We start from the raw sequence: 22,495 nt of genomic DNA on the forward strand, positions 1-22,495 counted from the left end.
CACATTTTTAGGGTTGGATAGGGGTGAGAAGCCCACAACTAATCCTGGTTCCAGGAACTGGGCAAATCATCTGAAACGGAATCAGCTACCATCAGATCATCCTAAAGTGGGCAAAACACAAGTAAGGCTCTGTGAGAGGAAATCAAGACAGTGAGAGTGATTTTTGGCAAGTAAGCATGGCTTCCTCCCGTCCTCCACATTCCTGCCTCTGATATAAACACTGTGGGTGGCTACTGTGTATAATGGAGATCTTCCTACTTTCACAAGATGGCTCTTGCTTGAGTTTTTATCTTCAGAAGCCTTCCCTCTCTATTAACATGCAAAAATAACTGCTTGAATGATTGTTTTTTCAACTCCACCTGGTTTTCCCACCATAATCCCACTAGATGTAACTACTGTCGAGTAAAATGTATGCTGATATCTTCTTCTGGCTTGGCCCTGAAAGAATATGTATGAAGTTCATGTCAAATCACTTGCAATTACTCAAGAGTCATCTCTATAGAGCTAAAATCAGGAGCCCTGACCTAGCTNAACTACTGTCGAGTAAAATGTATGCTGATATCTTCTTCTGGCTTGGCCCTGAAAGAATATGTATGAAGTTCACGTCAAATCACTTGCAATTACTCAAGAGTCATCTCTATAGAGCTAAAATCAGGAGCCCTGGGAGACCCATGACCTAGCCACCATACCATGGCTGTCAGAAAAGCCAAGCAAGCTCTTTAATTGTACTCTGCCTGCCACCAGTTCCCATGAGGCAGCACTGTCCACCAGTCTTGGATTTTCCCTTTACCTTGCCTCTGTTCTGGTGCATTCTTGGAACTGGCCACAGCCCTTACGCTCTTCTTGGAGGTGTCTTAACATAACCAATAACTCCAGGCCTTAGGGATGAGACATTCTTTGTACTGCTGCCTTTATTTCCATAAGTAAGTGTAAAAGAGAAATCCAGGCCCAGCAGAGAAATCAATATGTTTCTAGAAGCAGGAGCTTTCTGCAGAATAAATGCTATTAGTTGGCTCCAATAATCATCACAAAAGGTGAGAACCTAGAGTTAATCTGCATCCATCCATAAACTCCAGGAAAAGTCCAAAGCGGACTTAGAGTCCCCTTTCACAGTTAAACTATGCAGGACCAATGCTGGTACTGATACTTACCTATTTTAAAAATTATTAATGTCAGTGTTTTTCCTTTCCATTTTGTAATACTACTATCTCATTCAATTTGTAGGGATAACTTCGATCAACTATTAGGAAATTTGTCAATGTTGTCAAATTGTCAAAATGATAAACTATGTGTTAGATTCACCAATTCATGCTATAAATATTTGTGAAAAATGTACTGTGTGCTAGACCCTGAGGATCCAACAGACAGCAAGACAGAGCACCGCCAGCACGAAGCCTGCCCTCAAGTAAGCAGAATTTACCATGATTACCTATTTATTTTTCAGGCCAATTGATGGATTTCCTAAATCATCTCTTAACCACTCTTACAGGTAGGAAGAGCCTCTAAAATGTACAGGCATACGTTAAACATGTTAACAGTTCATCTAAAAACAGAACTGAAATATAATTTCCTAATTAATGCAATTAATGATATTCTAAAACACTATTTCATAAGTTCAATAAATATATATATTGTCAAGGAGGGGGCTTTAGCTAAAATATTATCAGTAGCAGTTTTTAAACCTTCGTGTACATAAGAGCCCACTGGATCAGAATGTCTGGGCACAGGTCCCAGGAACCTGCATATTTAAAAAATTCCCTGGGTGATTTTAAGGCAGGTAAACTACAGACTATACTTTGAAAACCACTGATATACAGCTCAATCCTGATATGCTCTATCATAGTCTTCCCTTCGGATGTCTACGGTATAGATTGCTCAGAAATAAACACAAAATCCTGGCAAGTTTCTTCTGCCACTTTATGGAAGTGGGAAGACAGTGGTTCCTAATTATGCGATTGAAGAGTACAGTGGTTTCTCAAACTTGAATGTGCTTACAATTACTCTGGGAATATCGTAAAATGCAGTTTCAGTTTCGGTAGGTCTGGGGTGGAGCCTGAGATTCCGCATTGCTAAGAAACTTGCAGGGGACATCAGCACTGCCAGTCTGCAGACTACGTTCTGAGTAACAGGGGCCTACTACAATGCTGGAATTCCTTATAATGCAAGCTGCCTCAAATCACCTTGGCTTATTTAATACAGGCCATATTTATTTTCGAAATAAACTTCTGAGCCTTGTCTACACTTAAGGCATTCATTCACAAAGGCTTTTAAACTGTACCTATTTCAAACATAAAATGAACATTTTTTTCTTTTTTGTGCTACAAATTGTTCATTAATGTTAATGTAATATTTTAAACCTTTGAAATTAGAAGTTTGAAAGAAGGAGATGGTGAATTTAACCACATCACTTTGTAAGGATGTTGTTGTTTTTTAAGGAGAAAGTTTGTATATTTACCATACTCCTCAGCACGGAGACAAGCACCAAATGTGTGGTCTGGGGGAACATTCATTGTTTCTGCAATGCTAGCAAAGAAAAGATATCCTTTAGTTAAAATACTCACCACATGGCATCTCTGGAATTTAAAATATGCTTGCCATATATTTTTAATAGCCTGTATTTCTCCTATAACCAAACTATGAAGATCAAACAGAAGTTCTCCAGCCGATCTTCCTCTCTAATCTTCCACTTACACAGGCAATGATTAAACACTGTCCCTGGCTTTCGGTAGCCCAGATTTAAAAAGAAAATTAAGAACATACTCAAAGCAGAATATGGAAGTAGAGACAGACAGGCAGACAGACAGAGACAGGGAAGAAAGAGAAAAAAAAATGTAACATGATAAATTATATTTCTAATGTCCCAGAAATAAAGCTTTACATAAAATTCTCCCTTGTCTCTGAATGCCCTCTTCATCTCAGAGGACTCAGCACTTTCCTAGAACCCCAGGCCCTACAGAAGCTAAGAGAGTTCCCTGATTAACACAAAAGGAAGACTTTCTTACTTAATGGATAGAATCTAATAGAAAACAAACCAACATTTACCACAAGAGTACTTTTTATATTCCATCCAAAGACACTATCAATTCAAAGTTAATTATTAACTTACGGATCTAAAACTTTTCCAAGTTTATGTTGAAACTTTTCTTTGAAATCATCAACTCTCTTGGATACGATCTTAGCTCCTCTTTTCCTGTAAAATTAGAAAACTGTCAAGCATCTCTATTACCTAAGTATTCTTGGCTGCCAAATACACGTACAATGAGGAATACCACAGTGTCATTTGTTCTCTTTTTTCTTTATTATTATTTTTTTTAAGAGAGAGAGAGAGTACCAGTGGGGAGAGGAGGGGCAGAAAGAGAGAGAATATCTTAAGCAGGCTCCGTATCCAGCGTGGAGCCCTACACGGGGCTTGATCTCAAGACCCTGAGATCATGACCTGAGCTGAAATCAAAAGTCAGAAACTGAGCCACCCAGGTACTCCTTGGAATAGCATAGTATCATTTGGGCCATCAAAACATTACACAGAGTTTCAAGAAGTTATAGGCTAAAAAAAAAGCTGTATATGTTCATTCTTCTATTATTTAGATTCTATTATAAAGATGTTTGTAATAGAATATAAAATTTTGTCTAAAGAATAAGACAAGCAGGTTTAAAATTTTTTCAGGAAACAAAACCAAGGTGTTAACATCATTATCATAAATGCGACTACAAAAATTTCTAAAAGAAAATTAAGCACCAAATAAATAAATAACCAAAGGATATAAACAGATAATTCACATCTAGTAAGCAAACATATGGAAAAATTATGATCNTGGAGAAATTATGATCCCCTCCAGTAATAAATCCATAATAAAAGAACAACAAAGTGGCACTTTGAACACAGTGCATAAGTAAATAGACCGACAGAAAGAGAGAATACCTAACACGGGCACAATGTACAGTAAAACAATGGATAGACTGCTGGTGCAAATTTCTATAATCCTTTTGGAACTAATTTAGTAATATGATTCAAAAAGCATAAAAATGGTCATTCCCTTTAATCTATGTCTGGGAACCAATCCTAGGAAGATAATCCACACAATAATTTAAAATGCGGGAAAGTTATAGATATAAAAATGTAGCCTCAATGACCACAAAGGAAAAAAAAAAAAAGAAGGTAAATGCTTGATCATGGAGGGTGATTAAATTATGTCACATTAACAAGAATACACTTGGCATGCATTTTAAATGTTGGTTATTAAGAATACACAATATACAATTATTTTATGTTAAGTAAAAAAGCAGTATATAAAATAGGATTGCACTCTGAATAAAAATATGCAAACATTTACACAGGAAGCTACACTAGAAAGAAATACATTAAAAAGATAATAATGGTTGAATTTTGGTGACAGGATTATGGGTGATTTTATTTTGCCAATTTTCTGTAACATAATTTCATTACTTCTATCACTGTGATTAAATGAACAAGGTTTCTTTTGAGAACCGGAAAATTATAACACTGCTATTTAATAACATTAAAGTTAATAAATTCTCTATTGTTTTGTTAAGACTAAAAACAATGAACATTTAATTCTTAAACTCCATTTGCTTTTAAAACTATTTCCTGTACTATAGAAATGCTGAGCTGAATAAATTTCTGGAGAAGAGTGACACTCTGTGGAGAAACAAAAGATGAAATATAAAGTAATTCATCTCTTCTGTCTTCATTTACTTCTCATTAGTTCAAAAACGGGGAAAAAAAGAACAATATGGGTATAGTCAGAATAAATCCATGGCAGTTTAAGGGCCATAATTTGAACGAATAAAGTTGACATTCTAAAAACCAGCTCCAAAGGGCATAATTAGGAACATGCAGGGATGAAATGAGTAAGGATTATAAGTCACAGAGCCTACTCCTTTTGCCCTAAAAGTGCCTGGATTATGTTTCTCGGAGAACTAGGAAGTATCTGTAAGCAGTCATGGATGTCGAAACATCCATAACTGCAACATCATTGCACAGTCTCACGGTGTTCACTAAACAACTTGAAATAAATGCTTTCGTGTGAATTTCTTCATTTAAACACACACTCACCTATCATAGGAAGATTCTAACTGATTCTTCAAACCCAAGGTCATAAACAGAATATAGATAGAGGTAGCTTGACAGAAATAGACCCCTTAAAAGTTGAGTGCAAACCAAGTTTACATTAAAATATAAAATTGAGATACCTTAAAATGTAAACATATTTAATTCCAAAATTATAATAGAAATCACACTGAAGAATGAAATAGTGAGTTTTTTTTTTTAAGATTTTATTTATTTGAGGGGGGGAGGGAAAGAGAGAGAGAATCTCAACCAGTTTCACAGAGCCTAGAGCCCATCGCAGGGCTCAATCCCATGACCCTGAAGTCATGACCTGATCTCACAACCCTGAGATTATGACCTGAGCCAAAACAAGGAGTCAGACACTCAACTCACTGAGCCACCCAGGTGCCCCAGTGAGTTCTTTTTAAAATCCAGCAAAAGAAAGCAATGAAGAATTATTGCTTTAGCAATAATTAAGTTTTGAAATATGAGAAGTATGATCAAATAAAGCATTGTGCCATAAACAGTGTTTCCTTGGGGGTAGAAACAAGTTAGACGAAAATGAACCCTGCATATTACCTCCTTTGACAAATTCAGTGTATTTTTTTAATTTAGATATAATTGGTATATAACATTGTATTAGTTTTGGGTGTACTCGGTGAATTTTTCCATGACTATCCCACCAAATCACTCATAAATATGTCCTTGTTAATAACCTAAAGGTTCTACTCTTAAGATGTTCTTAAGGACCACATTGTCAGGGCACCTGTGGCTCAGTCAGTTAAGTGTCTGCCTTCAGCTCAGGTCATGATCCCAGGGTCCTGGGATGGAGTCCCACATCCAGCTCCCTGCTCAGCAGGGGGCCTGCTTCTCCCTCTCCCTCTCCCTACTGTTCCCCCCGCTTGTGTGCTCTCTCTCTCTCTGACAAATAAATAAAATTTATTTGAAAAAAGGACCACGTTGTTATTCATGTGTTTATTTCAGATCTTTTATAGATTTATAGCAGGTTTATATTTCTAAGCTTTCAAAAATGAATAAACCATATTTTGTTATCACCTTTAAGCGTTAATTTCTGTATTATATTTAATTATATATATCTACAATCCTTAAATATTTAAATAAATATTAAATCATTTCTTCATGTTTTCCTTTATATATAGTTAAACTGCTTTAATATTAATCAGTTAACAAATATTTGTTATATGGGCTCTTCTTTGGTAGTCCAAAGAAAACTCTCTCTTATGGGTTTAATAGAATATTACAAAAACTTATTTGGTGTTTGTGTTTTACCATTATTGTTTTTGAATAATTCAAGTATCGGAAACTCATATAATAAAAAAGTAGAGGAGGAATGGAAATCTATATTTCAGGCCTGTGATCACAGAATCCAGTGCCAATAAACCTGGTATAGTGGTTAGGGGCAGCCACGCTGCGTGGGTTTTATTCCTACCCCTAGTACTTCTAGCTGCATAGTATTGGGTAAATGATTTAACTTCTGTGTACCTCAGTTTCTCCACCTGTAAAATGGACAGGATAAAAATTATAATGCACCCATCTCGTGGAGTTATTGGTAGGATTAATTTAATACTATGTAAAGCAGTTTGCACTTTGCCTCTGTAACAGGGAGCTCCTATCACAGGGACCAGACAGACGGATGAGCCAGGCAGTTTGGGTATCTGTGGGAAGGCAAATTTAATGTGCTCACTGAGACCCATGGAGACTTGGATAGCCAGCATATCCTTTAAAGAGGGCAGAGGGCAAAACAAATCCACTCCCAGTATTGATGTGTAGAAATGCAAGCACAACGTATTAGTTTCCTGTGGTTGCTGCAACAAATTCCCACAAACTGGTGACTTCAAACAACAAAAACATTCTCCCACAATTCTGAAGGCCAAGAGTCAGAAGTCGAAGTGTCAGCAAGGCTGTATTCTTTCCAAAGGCTCTAGGGGAGAATCTATTCATTGTCTCTTCCAACATTTGGAGGCTATTGGCATTCTTTTTGGCCTTTCTTGGCTTGAGGCTGTATCACTCCAATCTCCTCCATGTTCATATCACCTCTTCTCTATTTGTCGTCTTCTCTTCTGTCTCAAATCTCCCTCTGCCTTCCTTTAAAAGGACACTTATCATTGGATTTAGGGCCCACGCAGATAATCCAAAATGACCTCTACATCTCAAGATTGTTAATTACACTTACACAGACCCTCTTCTCACATAAGGTTAACATTCATAGGTTCTAGGAATTAGAACAAAGACACGTCTTAGGAGGGGGGTACCATTCAAGCCATTACTTCAATATTTCCAATCTTCTGATTTTTTAAGCATAGTAGGAAATATTAATTTTTATTAGTAATCTCCCAATGCTTAAGTGTTGGATTATATATAAAATATAACACAGAAAATGAAAAATTAAGGAACTTTAATTTTCTAGGCAAGTAGTCATATATAGAATTAAGGCATAAAGAGGTCACAGTTTACAAAAGTTAAGTCAGATACTCAGGTGCCCAAATAATTAAAAAACTGAATGATAAATGACAGTACAATTATATGTGATAAGATTGTCTTATAGAGATCTGAAAGCCCATATCTTTAAGAAACATGTATAGGGTTGGGGTACCTGGGTGGCACAGTGGGTTAACCATCTGACTCTTGGTTTCAGCTCAGGTTGTGATCTCGGGGACTGTGATCTCGGGGTCATGAGATCAAGCCCCATGTTGAGCCTCACATCAGGCTCTGTGCTCAGCAGAGTCTGCTTGGGTTTCTCTCCCCCTCTCCCTCTGCCCATCCCCTCTAAAATAAATAAATTAATCTTTTTTTTTTTTTTAAAAAGGAAAAGTCAAAAACATGAATAGGGTTGATTATATAGCTTAAAAACATGCACATATATCTTCAGATCTGCTATTTATAAAGGCATGAAGTAAGTTAGAATGACACACACACAGTATCATGGTTATCTCTGGAGGAACTGGACAGTTTGGAAGACATATCACTGCATATCTTTTCCTATTAATTTTATGTTTGAAACATGTCAATGTATTACAGCTCTTCAAAAAATAAATTTAATCAACAGCTCTTCTTTAAGTCCATGTGCCATATATCTAATACCTGTTTCAGAACCCAATATAATTAAACTTACATTTGTAGCTCATGGAGCCAATATAAAGTTTTTGCCATGGCTCTTCCATCATTAAAATGTGGTGTTGGGACCCCATACAAGTTAAACCTATGGAAACTTGATGGGTTATACTTTCGGTTCTTTGCTTCTCCTGTGAAAAAAAGAGGAAGAAACACAAATAACCTTATCTCGCCAGAAGCACATTATGCTCTCACTGACAATGAAAATGAGAGTGGGAACTAAATGGAATTGTAATGGTGCCAGGATTGCACAGATTTGGCTACAGAGGACAAGCATTCTCCCATGTGAGCTGGGAGACTGGTCGGACAAGAGTTCCTGTGTTAATACTTGATAAGTAAGTAGGGAAATGATGTAGGAGAGACACATAAATGATGAAAAATGCAGGCCCCATTAATGTTACAGAAATCCTGAAGATCGGGGGAGGCACTGCAATGCTTTGGGACCCCAGCTGTCCCTTCCATGGTGCTAAGATCTGAGAGGCTGGTGTTTTGTACTTGCTCTCACCAAGATTTGGGGAGATCATCAGAACACTGCAACCCTCCCATTTCATTATAATCACTTAATCTCATATTAGAAACTGAAGCCTGAGAACCCAAAGGGAGGGCTTTATATTAAAGATCTAATACTGTACTTTTTTCAAGTCATGATATGGCGTTAGTTTTTTATTTCTGGATAAGAAAAGTAAGACTAAAACTAGAGATCAACTGAAAGGTTAAGAAACGATGGAGATTCAGCCTCACTAGTAAACCTAACAATGTAAATAAAAACAATAACGTGAAATCATAATTTGTCTCTCAGTTAGGTAAAAATAAAGAAGACTGGCAAAGCTCACTATTAAGGAGGATGTGGGAAAATGGAAATTCTAATATACTCTGGGTGTAAGGGCAAACTGGGGCAGCTATTCAGGTGGGTGGTTTGGCTCTAAGAGTAAATGTTTCGAATGCTCATAAATCTAGGAATGTATCCTAAAAAAATCACATTCACAAAGATATATAGGCAATGTATTTTGTAATACTGAAAAATACAATATAGATACTGACATGAAAAGGCAACTAAGGTATTTCATTAAATGGGGGGGAAAAGCAAATAGAAAAATGTATATATAGTAGGGAAAAACGTGTATATACTCATATATGAACACAAAAAGAAAGGCATCTATGAAAGTATCACCTGTGAAGACTGGGAATTATGACAGATTTTCTTTGTATTGTATAAAAGAACTACGTATTACTTGTAATGACTAAAATTAAGTGTATTTAAAAGATGTTACATATTTATTGTTATTGAATGGTGCCCTTCACATAGTATTTTAAATAAAAAACATTAAACGTATATAGCAGGTTCTCCAAAAGCATGGAGAATATTATCCCATTTAACTAAAGATAGATGGCTTAGTGCATGCAGGTTAGAAAGATATTCAATATATCAACTATAGTTATCTCTGGCTAATGGGATTTCCATGTTACATTTACTTTCTCTCTATTTTTTTTTGAAATTAGTATGTATGTATGTGTGCATGTGTATTTGCTTTAATATTTAATGTAGGGCTCCAACTCACGACCTCGAGATCAAGAGTCACATGCTCTTCCAACTGAGCCAGCCAGACACCCCGCAATGTGGGGCTTGAACTTAACATCCCTGATAGCAAGAGTTGCATGCTTTAACAACTGAGCCAGCCAGATGCCCACCCCATTTTATCAAGATATTTAAATTCTCTACAAGTATTATGTATTTTTCTAATAAAAAATGAAGCTACTTTGATTATGAGAAAAAATAAGGACAATGTTAAAAAGATTGGATTCTGTCCCTTTTCAAGAGGCCAATGAGGCTTCCATAAAAATCGGCAAATGAGGGTAACGTCAGTCATTTTACAGTCCATTAGAGCTCTTCTAAAAATAAAAAAAATCTACACTCATTTTCCTCCAACTGCTAAATGCATATAAGATATCTAATTTCAGGTTGTCTCTGTATATATATATATATATATATTTGAAAACAATTAAAAGACATTGGATTTGATTGTGCAATACATGCTAAACTTTTTCAAAAAATGAATAAAATATTTTCACAAGAGAGGGAGAGAGAGAGGGAAGAATAAGGGAAGGGAGGACTGGAGGGAGGAGAGGAAGAGAAGGAGGGAGAGAATCAGGAAGGTAGATGGGGTATTAGTGACTGGTGACAGAGAAAAGGGAAGCAGCCGCAGTGTGAATGGGAGGGCAGAGATAATCTCAGGACTGGATGTGTTCAAGCGTAGGCAAAGCAGTAGAAATTGGCCATGAAAGAAGAGAACGACAGATTCCAGACAGTAGAGCAATCGGCATAGGAAACAGGCCCGGCTATGAGCAGAATGAGGAGGAAGAGCACAGAGAGGAGCTACGGTGTGAGAAGATGGAAAGGGAGGAGAAAAAGTAAAGAAGTAAGAGAAAGCAAGGATGAGAGGGGCCTTGCGCTGCAGTGAAGGGCAAGTCTTGCTTCCAGCTAATAAGGATTGAGTTCACAAATCAGTAACACACAATCCACTGGCTTTCTCAGGGCATATATCAGAGTCTAATTCCCAGTTTTCTATTGCATCAAGATTCCACTTAGCATCAACATGTCAACAATTAAGTTGTATTTCACAGCACTGTAAACATCTAATGCCTTTTAGTTGTGCTATAGAATAGTTCTTGTAATATGCTACATTAGACAAGATCATATAGTAATAATAATAATTAACAATAATAATAATAGTAATCGAGCCCCTACTATGTTCCAGGCACTATGGAAGCATTTTGCGGGCACTTACCTAATCCTCACAGTATATTATCCCCATTTAAGAAATTAGAATAGATAATGGTGGGGCGCCTGGGTGGCTCAGTCCTTAAGTGTCTGCCTTCGGCCCAGGGCATGATCCCAGGGTGCTGGGATCAAGCCCTGCATGGGGATCCCTGCTCCACTGGGAGCCTGTTTGTTCCTCTCCCACTCCCCCTGCTTGTGTTTCCTCTCTCTCTCTCTGTCTCTCTCTCTCTGTCAAATAAATAAATAAAATCTTTAAAAAAAAAAAAAAGAATAGATAATGGTAAGATAAATAAAATATCCAAAGTCTAAAGAGAGTAAATCCTCAAGCAAGGATTTGAACCTATTCTATCTGATTCAAAAATTTGTGTACCGACCATTACCCAATCTAAGTACTTAGAATAATCCTGACGTTTGAATAAGAACAGTATTTTTTTTTTAAGATTTATTTATTTGACAGAGACAGCCAGCGAGAGAAGGAACACAGCAGGGGAGTGGGAAAGGAAGAAGCAGGCTCCCAGGGGAGGAGACCGATGCGGGACTCGATCCCGAAATGCCGGGATCACGCCCTGAGCCGAAGGCAGGATGCTCAACGACTGCGCCACCCAGGCGCCCCAAGAACAGTATTTTTTTTTTTTTAAGATTTTATTTTTTTATTTATTTGACAGAGATAGAGACAGCCAGCGAGAGAGGGAACACAAGCAGGGAGAGTGGGAGAGGAAGAAGCAGGCTCATAGCAGAGGAGCCTGACGTGGGGCTCGATCCCAGAATGCCGGGATCACGCCCTGAGCCGAAGGCAGACGCTTTAACCGCTGTGCCACCCAGGCGCCCCAAGAACAGTATTTTTTAAGCCTAAAACTAACATGTAACATTTCTTAGATGTTTTTCCTTTTAATAATACATGTATTTCTACATTTTATACAAAATGCCAAATATATGTGTTCTTAGCTATCAGGGTTTATGATGTTATAAATAAGTTATTATTTACTGGTCACTTATTATATGCCAGGCATTGAACTTTATGCACATAATCTCCTTTATTCCTCTTCACAAACCTGAGAGTCCTATATCCTCAGGCCTATTTTACACAGGAAGACACTTACCCACATGATAATCATTGTGAGAAATAATATACAGATCATGTCCTTCCTTTCCTTCCTTAAATACTTCTTCATAGGGTTTTGGTGGATTCACTACATCTCTAGCAGATGATTCTAAAGGAAGAATTGATGAAATCAGTTTTAAGGCAAGTTTCATCTATTTATAACATATTTAAATTGACTAGAACAAATGACAAATGAGGTATGCCAATGACATATAAACTACATGGGCACTCTGAGAGAACACAAATGAAGATTTAGCAAGAAAGACAGGACACCACTTACATGTTACTGTCCTAGGGATCCCCACTTGACCTGGATCACTCCCTAGAATTCTAAAGAATATCAGAACTCTGTATTGGTTAACTATTTAGGTTTCCCTGAGCTGTATTCCAAGCCTGGTTAAATTCTGATTCTGAGACGCTCAGTACAATTTTGATTTTAGTTTGCTCCAGACTTTCCAAGACATTCTAAGCAAATTTGAATCACAAGTGTTTCAGAAACCCTGATGCCCTGTGGTGACAGTTGTAGACTGAAGCATATACCCTAAGTCTGTTTTGATTTGAATATACCACCTTCAAAGTAGCCAAAAGTGCCAGGAAAATCACTGGAATCAGGAAGAAATTCTCCCTACTGATCCCAAACCTAGAGCAATTAAGATGTTTGTTTAATAGCTGCTTTCCCATGACTGGTGGGCCCCAGTTTTATATACAGTGAATTATTTTGTTTTTATTGTTTATATAATGATTTTTAAATATAATTCCATTCATAATTTCATTCTTCTCTTTCAACCTAACAACAGAGATTCAGATGTTTACTTTCTGTTGTCTTCTGCCAAGAATTTGGGACTGTAAACAAATAATTAAGAATATCAGAAAGTGAGTCAACTCAAATAATCCTATAAAGCAGTATTTTTTGTCTGATATACGAACTATTACACCTATGAATAGACAAATACACGTTCTGGAACATTCTTTCTATTATATATTTAAATGAGGTATACCTTGACAGAACTTTCATATTAAATGGTCTAATCCTAGATAGCAGTTACAATATAATTATTGTAACACGTAACGCCATGTCTCCATAAATACAATTTTAAAATCCTATTATAAAGTAAAAAGATACACCATCTGCTCTAAAATACATTTTTTTCAAGTTTCAAACTTTAACTAATTTTAACTTTAGATCTGATGTGATCAAGTTGTAGACTTTGGAGATTTTGCATTCCAAGAGAGAGGCATAATTTAGCTCCAGAGTGGGTGTTACTATGTTAAGGCATATAATCCAGTGGCCCTTTTGGTGAAAAAAAAAGATAAGGTTCCTGAGGTAGAGCCTTAATGGGTGCAGAAAAACAAAGAAAACCAAATTTCTTTGCAAGATAAAGAAAAATGGAAGTTGAGGTCTCCTGTGGTAAGACCCCTGGAGAGAGAGGGTAAGAGACATGAAAAAGAGAGGAGGAGATAAATAGGAAACAGGTGGAAGGAAAAGTGCCCAACAACATGGCAGAAGGCTGGGGCTGCAGAAGAAACAATGGCCTGTGACCAATCCCATTATAAGTTGTTGTTTGTGAAAGATGCACTCTCCTCCCTCTCATAATAAGAGTGAAGTTCTGCTCTGCACGCTGCCTGCATTTGGCATATGTGGTTAGACATTGTGGATCTGCATGGATGGAGTGGAGTACATAGCATTTGCCAAACTTATTTGTTCCGTGGTCTGCTTCATAAAGAGTTAAGAGTTATGAACACATCAGAAGCATTGGTGGAAATAAAACACACAAATGCATGTCCAGGGAGAAGGGATTGTGGACTTCATAGCTGCCTCAAATATCAACTTTCTTGACTCTCTCTCCTGTCTTTATACCATATTTACTATATTCACTGAATCTGCTTCCCAAAAGCTAAATTTTTACTGCCTTGGTACACATAAACTCTAAGGATTCTGGATCTGAGAATAATTTTTTTGCTATGATCCCTTCTTTCATTCTGAATCATCATTTAACTACCACCAAATGCAGTGTCAACAAGATATTTAATCCTATTTTCTAAGAAAACATTTATTTTCCTTTTTTTTTTTTAAGTAGACATTTCACCATTCAACTCCCCATCACTTTTTTACTACCTCTGATGACTGTTGTCCCAAATGTCGTATTGAGTACATCCAGGCCTTTAGGTAATCCTGGCGTTTGATCATGAGATTTTCCCAGCGGTGCCGATTGATTGCTAAAATATACTGATTCCTTTTTATCTTTAATTATCTGTTGAAATGTTGTTAGAGGCTGTGGGTTGATCAATACCTTTGCCTAAAGAAATCATATAAAGCACAGATGTAACAACAACAACAAAAAAAACCTGAAAACTGAAACTAATCAATAGCTGGAGAGAAGAAAATATGATTGTGGAAAAACATTTTGTTATCCTTGCCTTTGCTCATCTCTTCAAACTGAACTGTCAGCGCTGGAGCTATGAAGCTGAAACATTCCTACATGAACCTTCTCTGAGGCTCTAAGGTTTAAAGGAGAGTGCCTTGGTTACCTGACGCAGATTCTAGAAAAGCGGGAATGACAAGTGTAAGAACCACACGATTGCCACAAGCTCTCTCCTGAGGTATACATCTGGTCTTTGGAATCTAGATTGCCCAATCAACACAGGTAACATTCAGCCCACTTCCCCCAAATTCTATACAAGCACTCTGCTGTGCCTCCAGGTGATATCACCCAGCCTTCATCCTCTCCGTTCTCTAACAAAGCCTGACAGCTTTTCTCTTTACTCTGAGAAAATGGAAAGCAACTTGGCTTTTTTTCTCTGAGGTGAAAATATGTAGATTGTGGCTCAGACCATTAATTTCTCTACAGTCTCTTGGTTGTTGCTGCTTGGATTTTGTCACTACTCCAGAGTGGGAAGGAAATTGGAACTGATGATTTCATTAATACCTCATTCATGCATTTTCACCTTAGTAAGTTAATAATGTACAGGGAAAAAAGGAAAAGAAGTTACCGGTATCGAAATTTTAGATCTTATTCCATGTGTCAAATAAGGAGCGATTTGGGGATCATTTGCTCTGCCATAAAATACTCTTTCAGCTCCAGCGGGTGGGTATCTATAGTTGAAAAATTTTTTTGCCTCAGGTGGAGTAATTAGCTACAGTGAGACAAGAAAATAGAAGTATTAAGTACAGTTTTTAAAGTATTAGCAGGATTAATCTATCCCAATCATTGAACACCATTGCATGAGTGTAGTAAGTACATGGGGAACTTCAGACCCAAATAATGAAACTTCCTAAAATGGGTTTTATAGAAATAAATGTCATATTTTAAAAGTTATATTTAGAAAACCACCAGGAAGTACCCAGGTTAGAAAGCATACCATAAATGACTGTTTTCTATAGAAATAAAAGGTATCTCCAATAGTTTTTGTAGAGCTAGAAATCGTAAGCCTAGAGTTTTCACTTCTTGAACAAAATCAATAGAAGACCTCAAAATGCAGTAAAGAATCAAAATTGACCACATTAAGTTTCTATAACTTTCTTAAGGAATGTTGAGAGTTGTCTATGTTAGGTTTACAAAAATGTGTATTAAAAATGCTCACCCTGGGGCGCCTGGGTGGCACAGCGGTTAAGCATCTGCCTTCGGCTCAGGGCGTGATCCCGGCTTTACGGGATCGAGTCCCACATCAGGCTCCTCCGCTAGGAGCCTGCTTCTTCCTCTCCCACTCCCCCTGCTTGTGTTCCCTCTCTCGCTGGCTGTCTCTATCTCTGTCGAATAAATAAATAAAATCTTAAAAAAAAAAAAAATGCTCACCCTGGGAAGTTTTTCAGTCAAACAGGTTGCAACTCTGTGTCCAACAGGAATAACTTTCCCAGCCTAAGGGGGGACAAAAAACAAATAGTTGGTCATTGTCAGGATAGAGGGGGAGCATTTTGAAGAATGGCATTTATTTCTAATTTGGTCTATGCTTCTAATGCTACAAAGTTACTTTCAACTATTTAACACAATTAAGAAAGAAACGCAATACAGCAAATCTAAAATAATCCTGATTTATAATATAAATATTAAATGATAAATATATATAAGTATACCTTTTTTTCAGTGCTAGCATTGTCAGTGATTCCAACCAGTTATGGGGTCTCTGACACGCTGAGGGAGTCAACTTTCAGAAATAATGTTTAATTATCAGTTGTACTATATCATCAGTACAACGGGAGTATGGCTGCATTCAAGCTAAATTCAAGATAAAGTGTTAGGTACTTCTGAATGTGTGTGTGGTATGTTTGCATATGGGTGTATTTCCACCAACACCCTAACTTTTCACATATACAAATATGTCACTTCTAGCCGAGTTCCTTCAGTGGACCGCCCCAATGCAGTTGGTTTTCTTCACTTAATTCTAACTCCGGTCTTATCTGTCCTTCCTCCGCCCAAGGCAAAGATTACAATTATTCCCCCCCCATACACTTTTTATCTATTTCTCCTTTGTCATTTCAAGGCAGCTGATAGTTACTTCTGCAAAGCATAAGTTTCTTTTTTTAAAAAATTCTTCTTTTTTTAAAGATTTTATTTATTTATTTGAGATAGGGCAGGAGCAGGGGAACAGAGTTAGGGGGAGAAGCAGGCTTCCTGCTGAGCAGGGAGCTCAACACAGGGCTTGATCCCAGGACCCTGGGATCATGACCTGAGCCGAAGGCAGACGCTTAATGGACTGAGCCACCCAGGCGCCCCTTAAAAAAAAGTTCTTACATCATCGGTGGGAATGCACTGTGGTAGCCACTCTGAAAAATAGTATGGAGGTTCCTCAAAAAGTTAAAAATAGAGCTATCCTATGACCCAGGGATGAAGGTCAATTGGAAAAAAGGCTAGCAGGAACAAGGGGCCCCCCACCTTCAGGGGATTTTACACCTTTAAAACCACCCTTAAAAGGATTTTACAAGGAGCCCTCCACCCTTTCCCATGTGATAGATAGATGACAAAACCCTGATTGGATGACAGGTTCATGGAGGGTGAATCAGATTAAAACAGGCCACCAACAAGCCCATTAAAAACCCCTAGACTTTTAGAAACTCCCTCTTCAGAGCTTTGTACTATCGTTCGATAATCTGCTTTGCTGGCCGCCACTCTTCCTTCATCTGGTCTACCTGTTCATTCTTTGAAGCAGCGTGACCAAGAACCTCGAGCACTGAAGCAGAAGGCAATCCTGAAACACCAGCGACTGCACTACTAGGTATTTATCCAAAGGATGCAAACATAGTGATTCAAAAGGGCACATGCACCCCCATGTTTGTAGCAGCAATGTCTACAATAGCCAAGATATGGAAAGAGCCCAGATGTCCACTGACAGATGAATGGATAAAGAAGATGTTATATATATAATGGAATATTACTCAGCCATCAAAAAGAATGAAATCTTGCCTTTTGCAACAACGTGGATAGAACTAGAGGGTATTATGCTAAGCAAAATAAGTCAGAGAAGGACAAATACCATATGATTTCACTCATGTGGAATTGAAGAAACAAAACAAAGAGGGGAAGGGAAGGAAAAATAAAATAAGATGAAAATTGAGAGGGAGGCAAACCATAAGTGATGCTGAACTCTAGGATACAAAGGGGAGGTGGACGGGGGGAAGGGATAATTGGGTGATGGGCATTAAGGAGGGCACTTGATGTAATGAGCACTGGGTGTTACATGCAACTGATGAATCACTAAATTCTACCCCTGAAACTAATAAAACAGTATATGTTAACTAAATTGAATTTAAATAAAATTTTTTTAAAAACCCTGAGAGCTGAACAAAAAAATAAAATAGGGCTCCTGGGTGGGTTAGTTGGTTACGCGTGTGCCTTTGGCTTGGGTCATGATCCCAGGGTCCTGGGATCAAGTCCCATGTCAGGGACCCTAATCTGCAGGGAGGCTGCTTCTCTCTCTAACCCTCCTCCCACTCATTCTCTCAATCTCTCTCTCAAATAAAAAAATAATAATAATAGAATATTTTAATTAATTAAATAAAATAATTTAAAAAATTAAAAACAGAGAGGAAAAAAAACTTCCCATAATGATTGTTCTGGGTCTTTGGAGGAGCATGGAGGAATCAGGAGGATGAAGAAAAGCAGAGAGACTGACAGTTGTGGGGGAATGGATGAATGTGTAGATGTTGGCAGGGGGATGGATAGACTAAATAAATAGATGGCTGGATAAAAATATACACACATGAGGTGCCTGGGTGGCACAGTCAGTTAAGTGTCCAACTCTTGGTTTGTGCTCAGATGGTGATCACAGGGTTGTGAGATTCAGCCCCACGCTGGGCTCTGCACTCAGCCTGGAGTCAGCTTAAGATTCTCTCTCCCTCTCCCTTTAGTCCTCCCCCCACCCTGCGCTCACTCTCTCACTCTCTAAAATAAATAAATAAACCTCTTAAAAATATATAAATAGACACATGGATATAGGTACAGTTGTGAAATCTTTTTATTATGTTGAGTGTTGAATGCAGAATTACTCTTAGGGGGAGAACTATCGAGGTTTAAGAAAGTATCTTGGTAAACATCTCTGGGTATAAAAGAGGAAGCCCACAGACATGACCAGACAGAGAATTTAATTGCTTTGCTAAAAAATAGGAAAAAATATGAACTGTTGATGGGCTAGACTAAGGAAGGAAGGCTTAAAGGAAACAACAGATAACACTGAGGAGAAGGTGGGAGGAGGAAAAGGTCTTGCAGAAAGCGAGGCGCCAGGAGGCACAAGACAAGAAATCAGCCAATGAGAAGCAGTCCAGCTTTAATGCCAAATCTTAAGTAAATTTTATTCATACAACTACATTATGTGAAAAAACCTTGGGTAAAAAAGGAAAGGGACTGTGTTGTAAATTGGGCTAAAGCAGAGTACAGAAAAAGGAGGAGAGATACAAGTGATTTTTAACTCAGCTAAAAATTGTAAGAAATCTCAGAGGCATAAAGGACCATAAAGTCTCTCCTGCTATACCTGTTATGGGGGCTCCTGCCATTCTTTTAAATATTCAACGAAAAGATGGCCTCATTAGGCTGAAGAACATGGGGATACTCAGGCAGCTGCTTATGTGGGTGATAGAGAGATAGAGGGAAGAATGAATTTACTGATGGATCAGTCAGTCCGTAGACTGATAAATAACTACTTGAACCTCACCAACTTTCCTTCCAAGTATTTGACAGTAGATATTCTAGGTTTTCATCATTGTAAACATTTTTTGGACAGAAGTGCCCTTGGTATTCCTCATAGAGTTGCTCACATGAAAAACAATTTGACTACAAATCAGTGGCTGTGAGTAGGTTGATGTCCTCATGCCATTTGACTGGGGACACAAAAATGGAAGCCATTATGTCTGATTTCTACCTACAGTGTTGTAACACCCAACCTCAGTCATGTCTTTTTACTTTAGTTGTTCTCCAGGATACCTGTTCACCAATTTGAGGTATGAAGGGTAGCAGAATAAGGATTATTGTGAGCTGATTATTCTATGAAACAGCAGATGAGAAAGAAGCATGGAAAAAAAGAATAGAATTTACCCTTTCATAAGGGATATTTACATTTTACAAAGGAAATCCTTTGTAAAGGTGTCTCCCTCTCTGTACCAGGAAGAAAAGGATGACTCTAAGTCTCCAGTCTTATCAATGGAGAAGCACTGACTTAAATCTGCATAACAAACTTTACCCTTGTTTACCATGTTTTTCCTGGCAACTTCCCATAAATGGACTTCCCCTTCGCCCCAACATCTTTTGTCTTTAACTTAAGAGGTATTTAAGGAGGTGGCTTGGGCCATCTTGGGGAGTATATCCCAAGTAAGCACGAGGTATATATATTTAAAAACTTCTGTTTGTTTTTCTCTTGCTAACCTGTCTTTTATGACAGAGGGTCTCAACCAAGACCTCAGAAGGGTAGGGAGAAAATTATATTTCCTCCCCTATATTTTCTCCACCAAGCCCCACAACACAAATATGGTTTTTTTCTTCATAGCCTACACTTTGAACCTGGCTATCCCAAACATACTCTCCAAATTTGGTGAAAATTTGTCATGTCATTTTTCATGTGGTCCACTAAGACGCAAACAATGAAATTGTGTTTTATTTATATGGACATAAATTAAACACACTATTATAATAGGGAAATAGTTAAATAAATTATGGTATCTTAAAATTATATACTCTTATAGAATCATTTAAAATGATGTATATAAATCATTTTGAATAGTCTAAAAATGTTCATGACATAACGGGAATTAAAGCAAAGATGTAAATTTGCATCATACAAATACACAGAATCACATCTCTATATGCAGCAGTACACACAGAACACACAGACAAAAAGTTGCTAGTTGTGATTCTACTTGAGAGGTCAGATTACAAGTGACTTATTTTCTTCTTTGTACTGTTCTCAATATTTTATTACCATGTATTGCTCTTTTATAAAGCAAAAGAAAGCAATAAAAGGTTACCAAAAAGTCTATAACCAACATCAACTAGAAGAAAAACAGCTGCAAGAGCACTAGAAACTAAAAATCCTGAGTACATCCGGATCCAAGACAGAATTTAGGAGCAGCTTTAATGGACACCTTGAGTTCTACTTCTGAACTCTGAAAAGTAGCCTAGGATTATCCTAATGACCTCCTAACCTGAGAAGAACACTGATCTTCCTGGAGACTTTCTGTTGCCGCGGGTGTGTGTGTGTATGTATCCAGCCAAGAAATGTAAATAAACATTAAGTGTAACCCTATCCCCCAACAAGCCATAAAACACACTCTCTAGTACTGTGAACTCCTAACAAGGGACCTCTTCTTGCACCACCAGGGATGGGTAGAGCTCCTTAGCACTGTTTCCCAAACTTCAGTCCCATGAACATTTACAGTTAATGGATATATTTTTTTTTAATTCTGCTAGCAAAAACTTGGGAAACGCTGGATTACTAATGTACATTTTAAATCTCAAAAGGAAGAATCATTTAGTGATTTCCCGTTATTTTGACCTTGGAAGTTTTATTTATCTGTGACGCTAAACTAACCTTGCATGAAAAGCCATATAGGAAACCCCAGCTGGAGTTTCGTTTTTCTCAGTGTTTCTACTACTGACTTCATTTATAAAAATAAAAATCATATTTTCCAAGGTTGGCAATCAAAGAAAAATCTCCAAATAGGTAAGACAATGGGTTTTTGATAACACAAATCTTGTCCTCTTTTTCTTAAAGATTTCTTTCCAATTATAATTTTTCAACCACAGATTGATTTTAGAAGAAGAGGTGCTGTACCCTTAATTCTTGGGTTCCAACCTTACGTTAATGCCCCCACAATATAACTAAAGCCAGCCTGGAATAAACACTTTAATAATTACTAGTAGATTTTTCTAAGGAGAGAGAGAGGAAGATAAAGTCTCAAACCCGGGGAAGAAAAATGAAAACAGTTTTAAAAGATATATTCATCTACAATTTTGGGGTTCCTGCAGCAAGGACTCCCTACCTGATTTATCACTCACCTCCATATAGTATTGTTTTGGTACCTATCACCCAGAAGGATGAGCCCATGTGCCCCCAAGTTCAAGTCAAACATTTATACATGATACAGATACAGGAAGGTTGCCATCTTGTCGGGTTCAGAAGTGTTAGAAAAATGAATGGCTGTTGTTATTTTCTTTCTTTCTTTCTCTTTTTCCAAATTAACTTTTGTCTAACTAGTACATGTTCTTTGTTCAAAAATCAAAGAGTTGTAATAAAAAATAGCATTTCCCTGCCCCATTTGTACCTAGTCCTACTTTCTAGAGCCAACTGTCTTCTATACTTTCAGCCATTTCTTCCGATATTTATCTTCACATTTCTAAACCCTTATACTGCTATATATTGATTACTTTTAGACAATACTGCTACCTTTTATGGTGGAGAAGGTTGTAGCTCTCTTACACCATCACTAGTTCCCCTCTCTCATCTTCAATACGCATACATCACACTTTTTGATAAAGCCAATGGTGTTTATATTATCATAACTGTTCACTGTTGAACTAAGAAGGTATATTATATATTTATTATGTTATATTATTTTTTCCTAATCATTGCTTTTGCATTTGCATTTTTTGTTTTTTAATGTGTCTATTTCTAAATTTTTCCAAATGCTCCAAATGATCTCAAATTTCTACAGTGTTTTGTTTGTTTGTTTGTTTTTTAATAAACTCTCCTATAACCCTTCCTCCTCTTGCTTTAATCTTAGCTGGTTCTTTTAGGTCTGGTGCAGAGCTCTTGACCTGGGAATTTTTCTTTTGCCATTCTTCAGAGCTAGATTGCCTGTTCCCTAAGTCCCAACTATTCCTCCTTTGGGTTTATACCCCCATTTCACTGAAGTAAATTCTTTAGTCATTTCCCAAGAAAGAATGCATAAAAAGCCAACTTCTGATTCCTCGCATCTTTGGGAAAAAAAAAA

The 22,495-nt window shown here is 37.4% G+C and overlaps 1 protein-coding gene across 1 annotated transcript in view; it reads right to left on the reverse strand.

The window, feature by feature from the left end:
* EFHB (EF-hand domain family member B) overlaps positions 1-22,495 on the reverse strand; it is a 50,573-nt gene that overhangs the window by 16,409 nt on the left and 11,669 nt on the right. Inside the window, exons 2-8 of the mRNA XM_002927442.4 lie at positions 15,876-15,938; positions 15,073-15,216; positions 14,198-14,378; positions 12,080-12,190; positions 8,202-8,331; positions 3,107-3,190; positions 2,456-2,523 (exon numbers count right to left, since the gene is read on the reverse strand). Of these exons, the coding sequence (XP_002927488.2) occupies positions 2,456-2,523; positions 3,107-3,190; positions 8,202-8,331; positions 12,080-12,190; positions 14,198-14,378; positions 15,073-15,216; positions 15,876-15,938 (781 nt within the window). The remainder of the gene's footprint in view (positions 1-2,455; positions 2,524-3,106; positions 3,191-8,201; positions 8,332-12,079; positions 12,191-14,197; positions 14,379-15,072; positions 15,217-15,875; positions 15,939-22,495) is intronic.

The sequence above is a fragment of the Ailuropoda melanoleuca genome, chromosome 6 (genome assembly GCF_002007445.2).
Source record: "Ailuropoda melanoleuca isolate Jingjing chromosome 6, ASM200744v2, whole genome shotgun sequence".
Taxonomy (NCBI): Eukaryota; Metazoa; Chordata; class Mammalia; order Carnivora; family Ursidae; genus Ailuropoda; species Ailuropoda melanoleuca.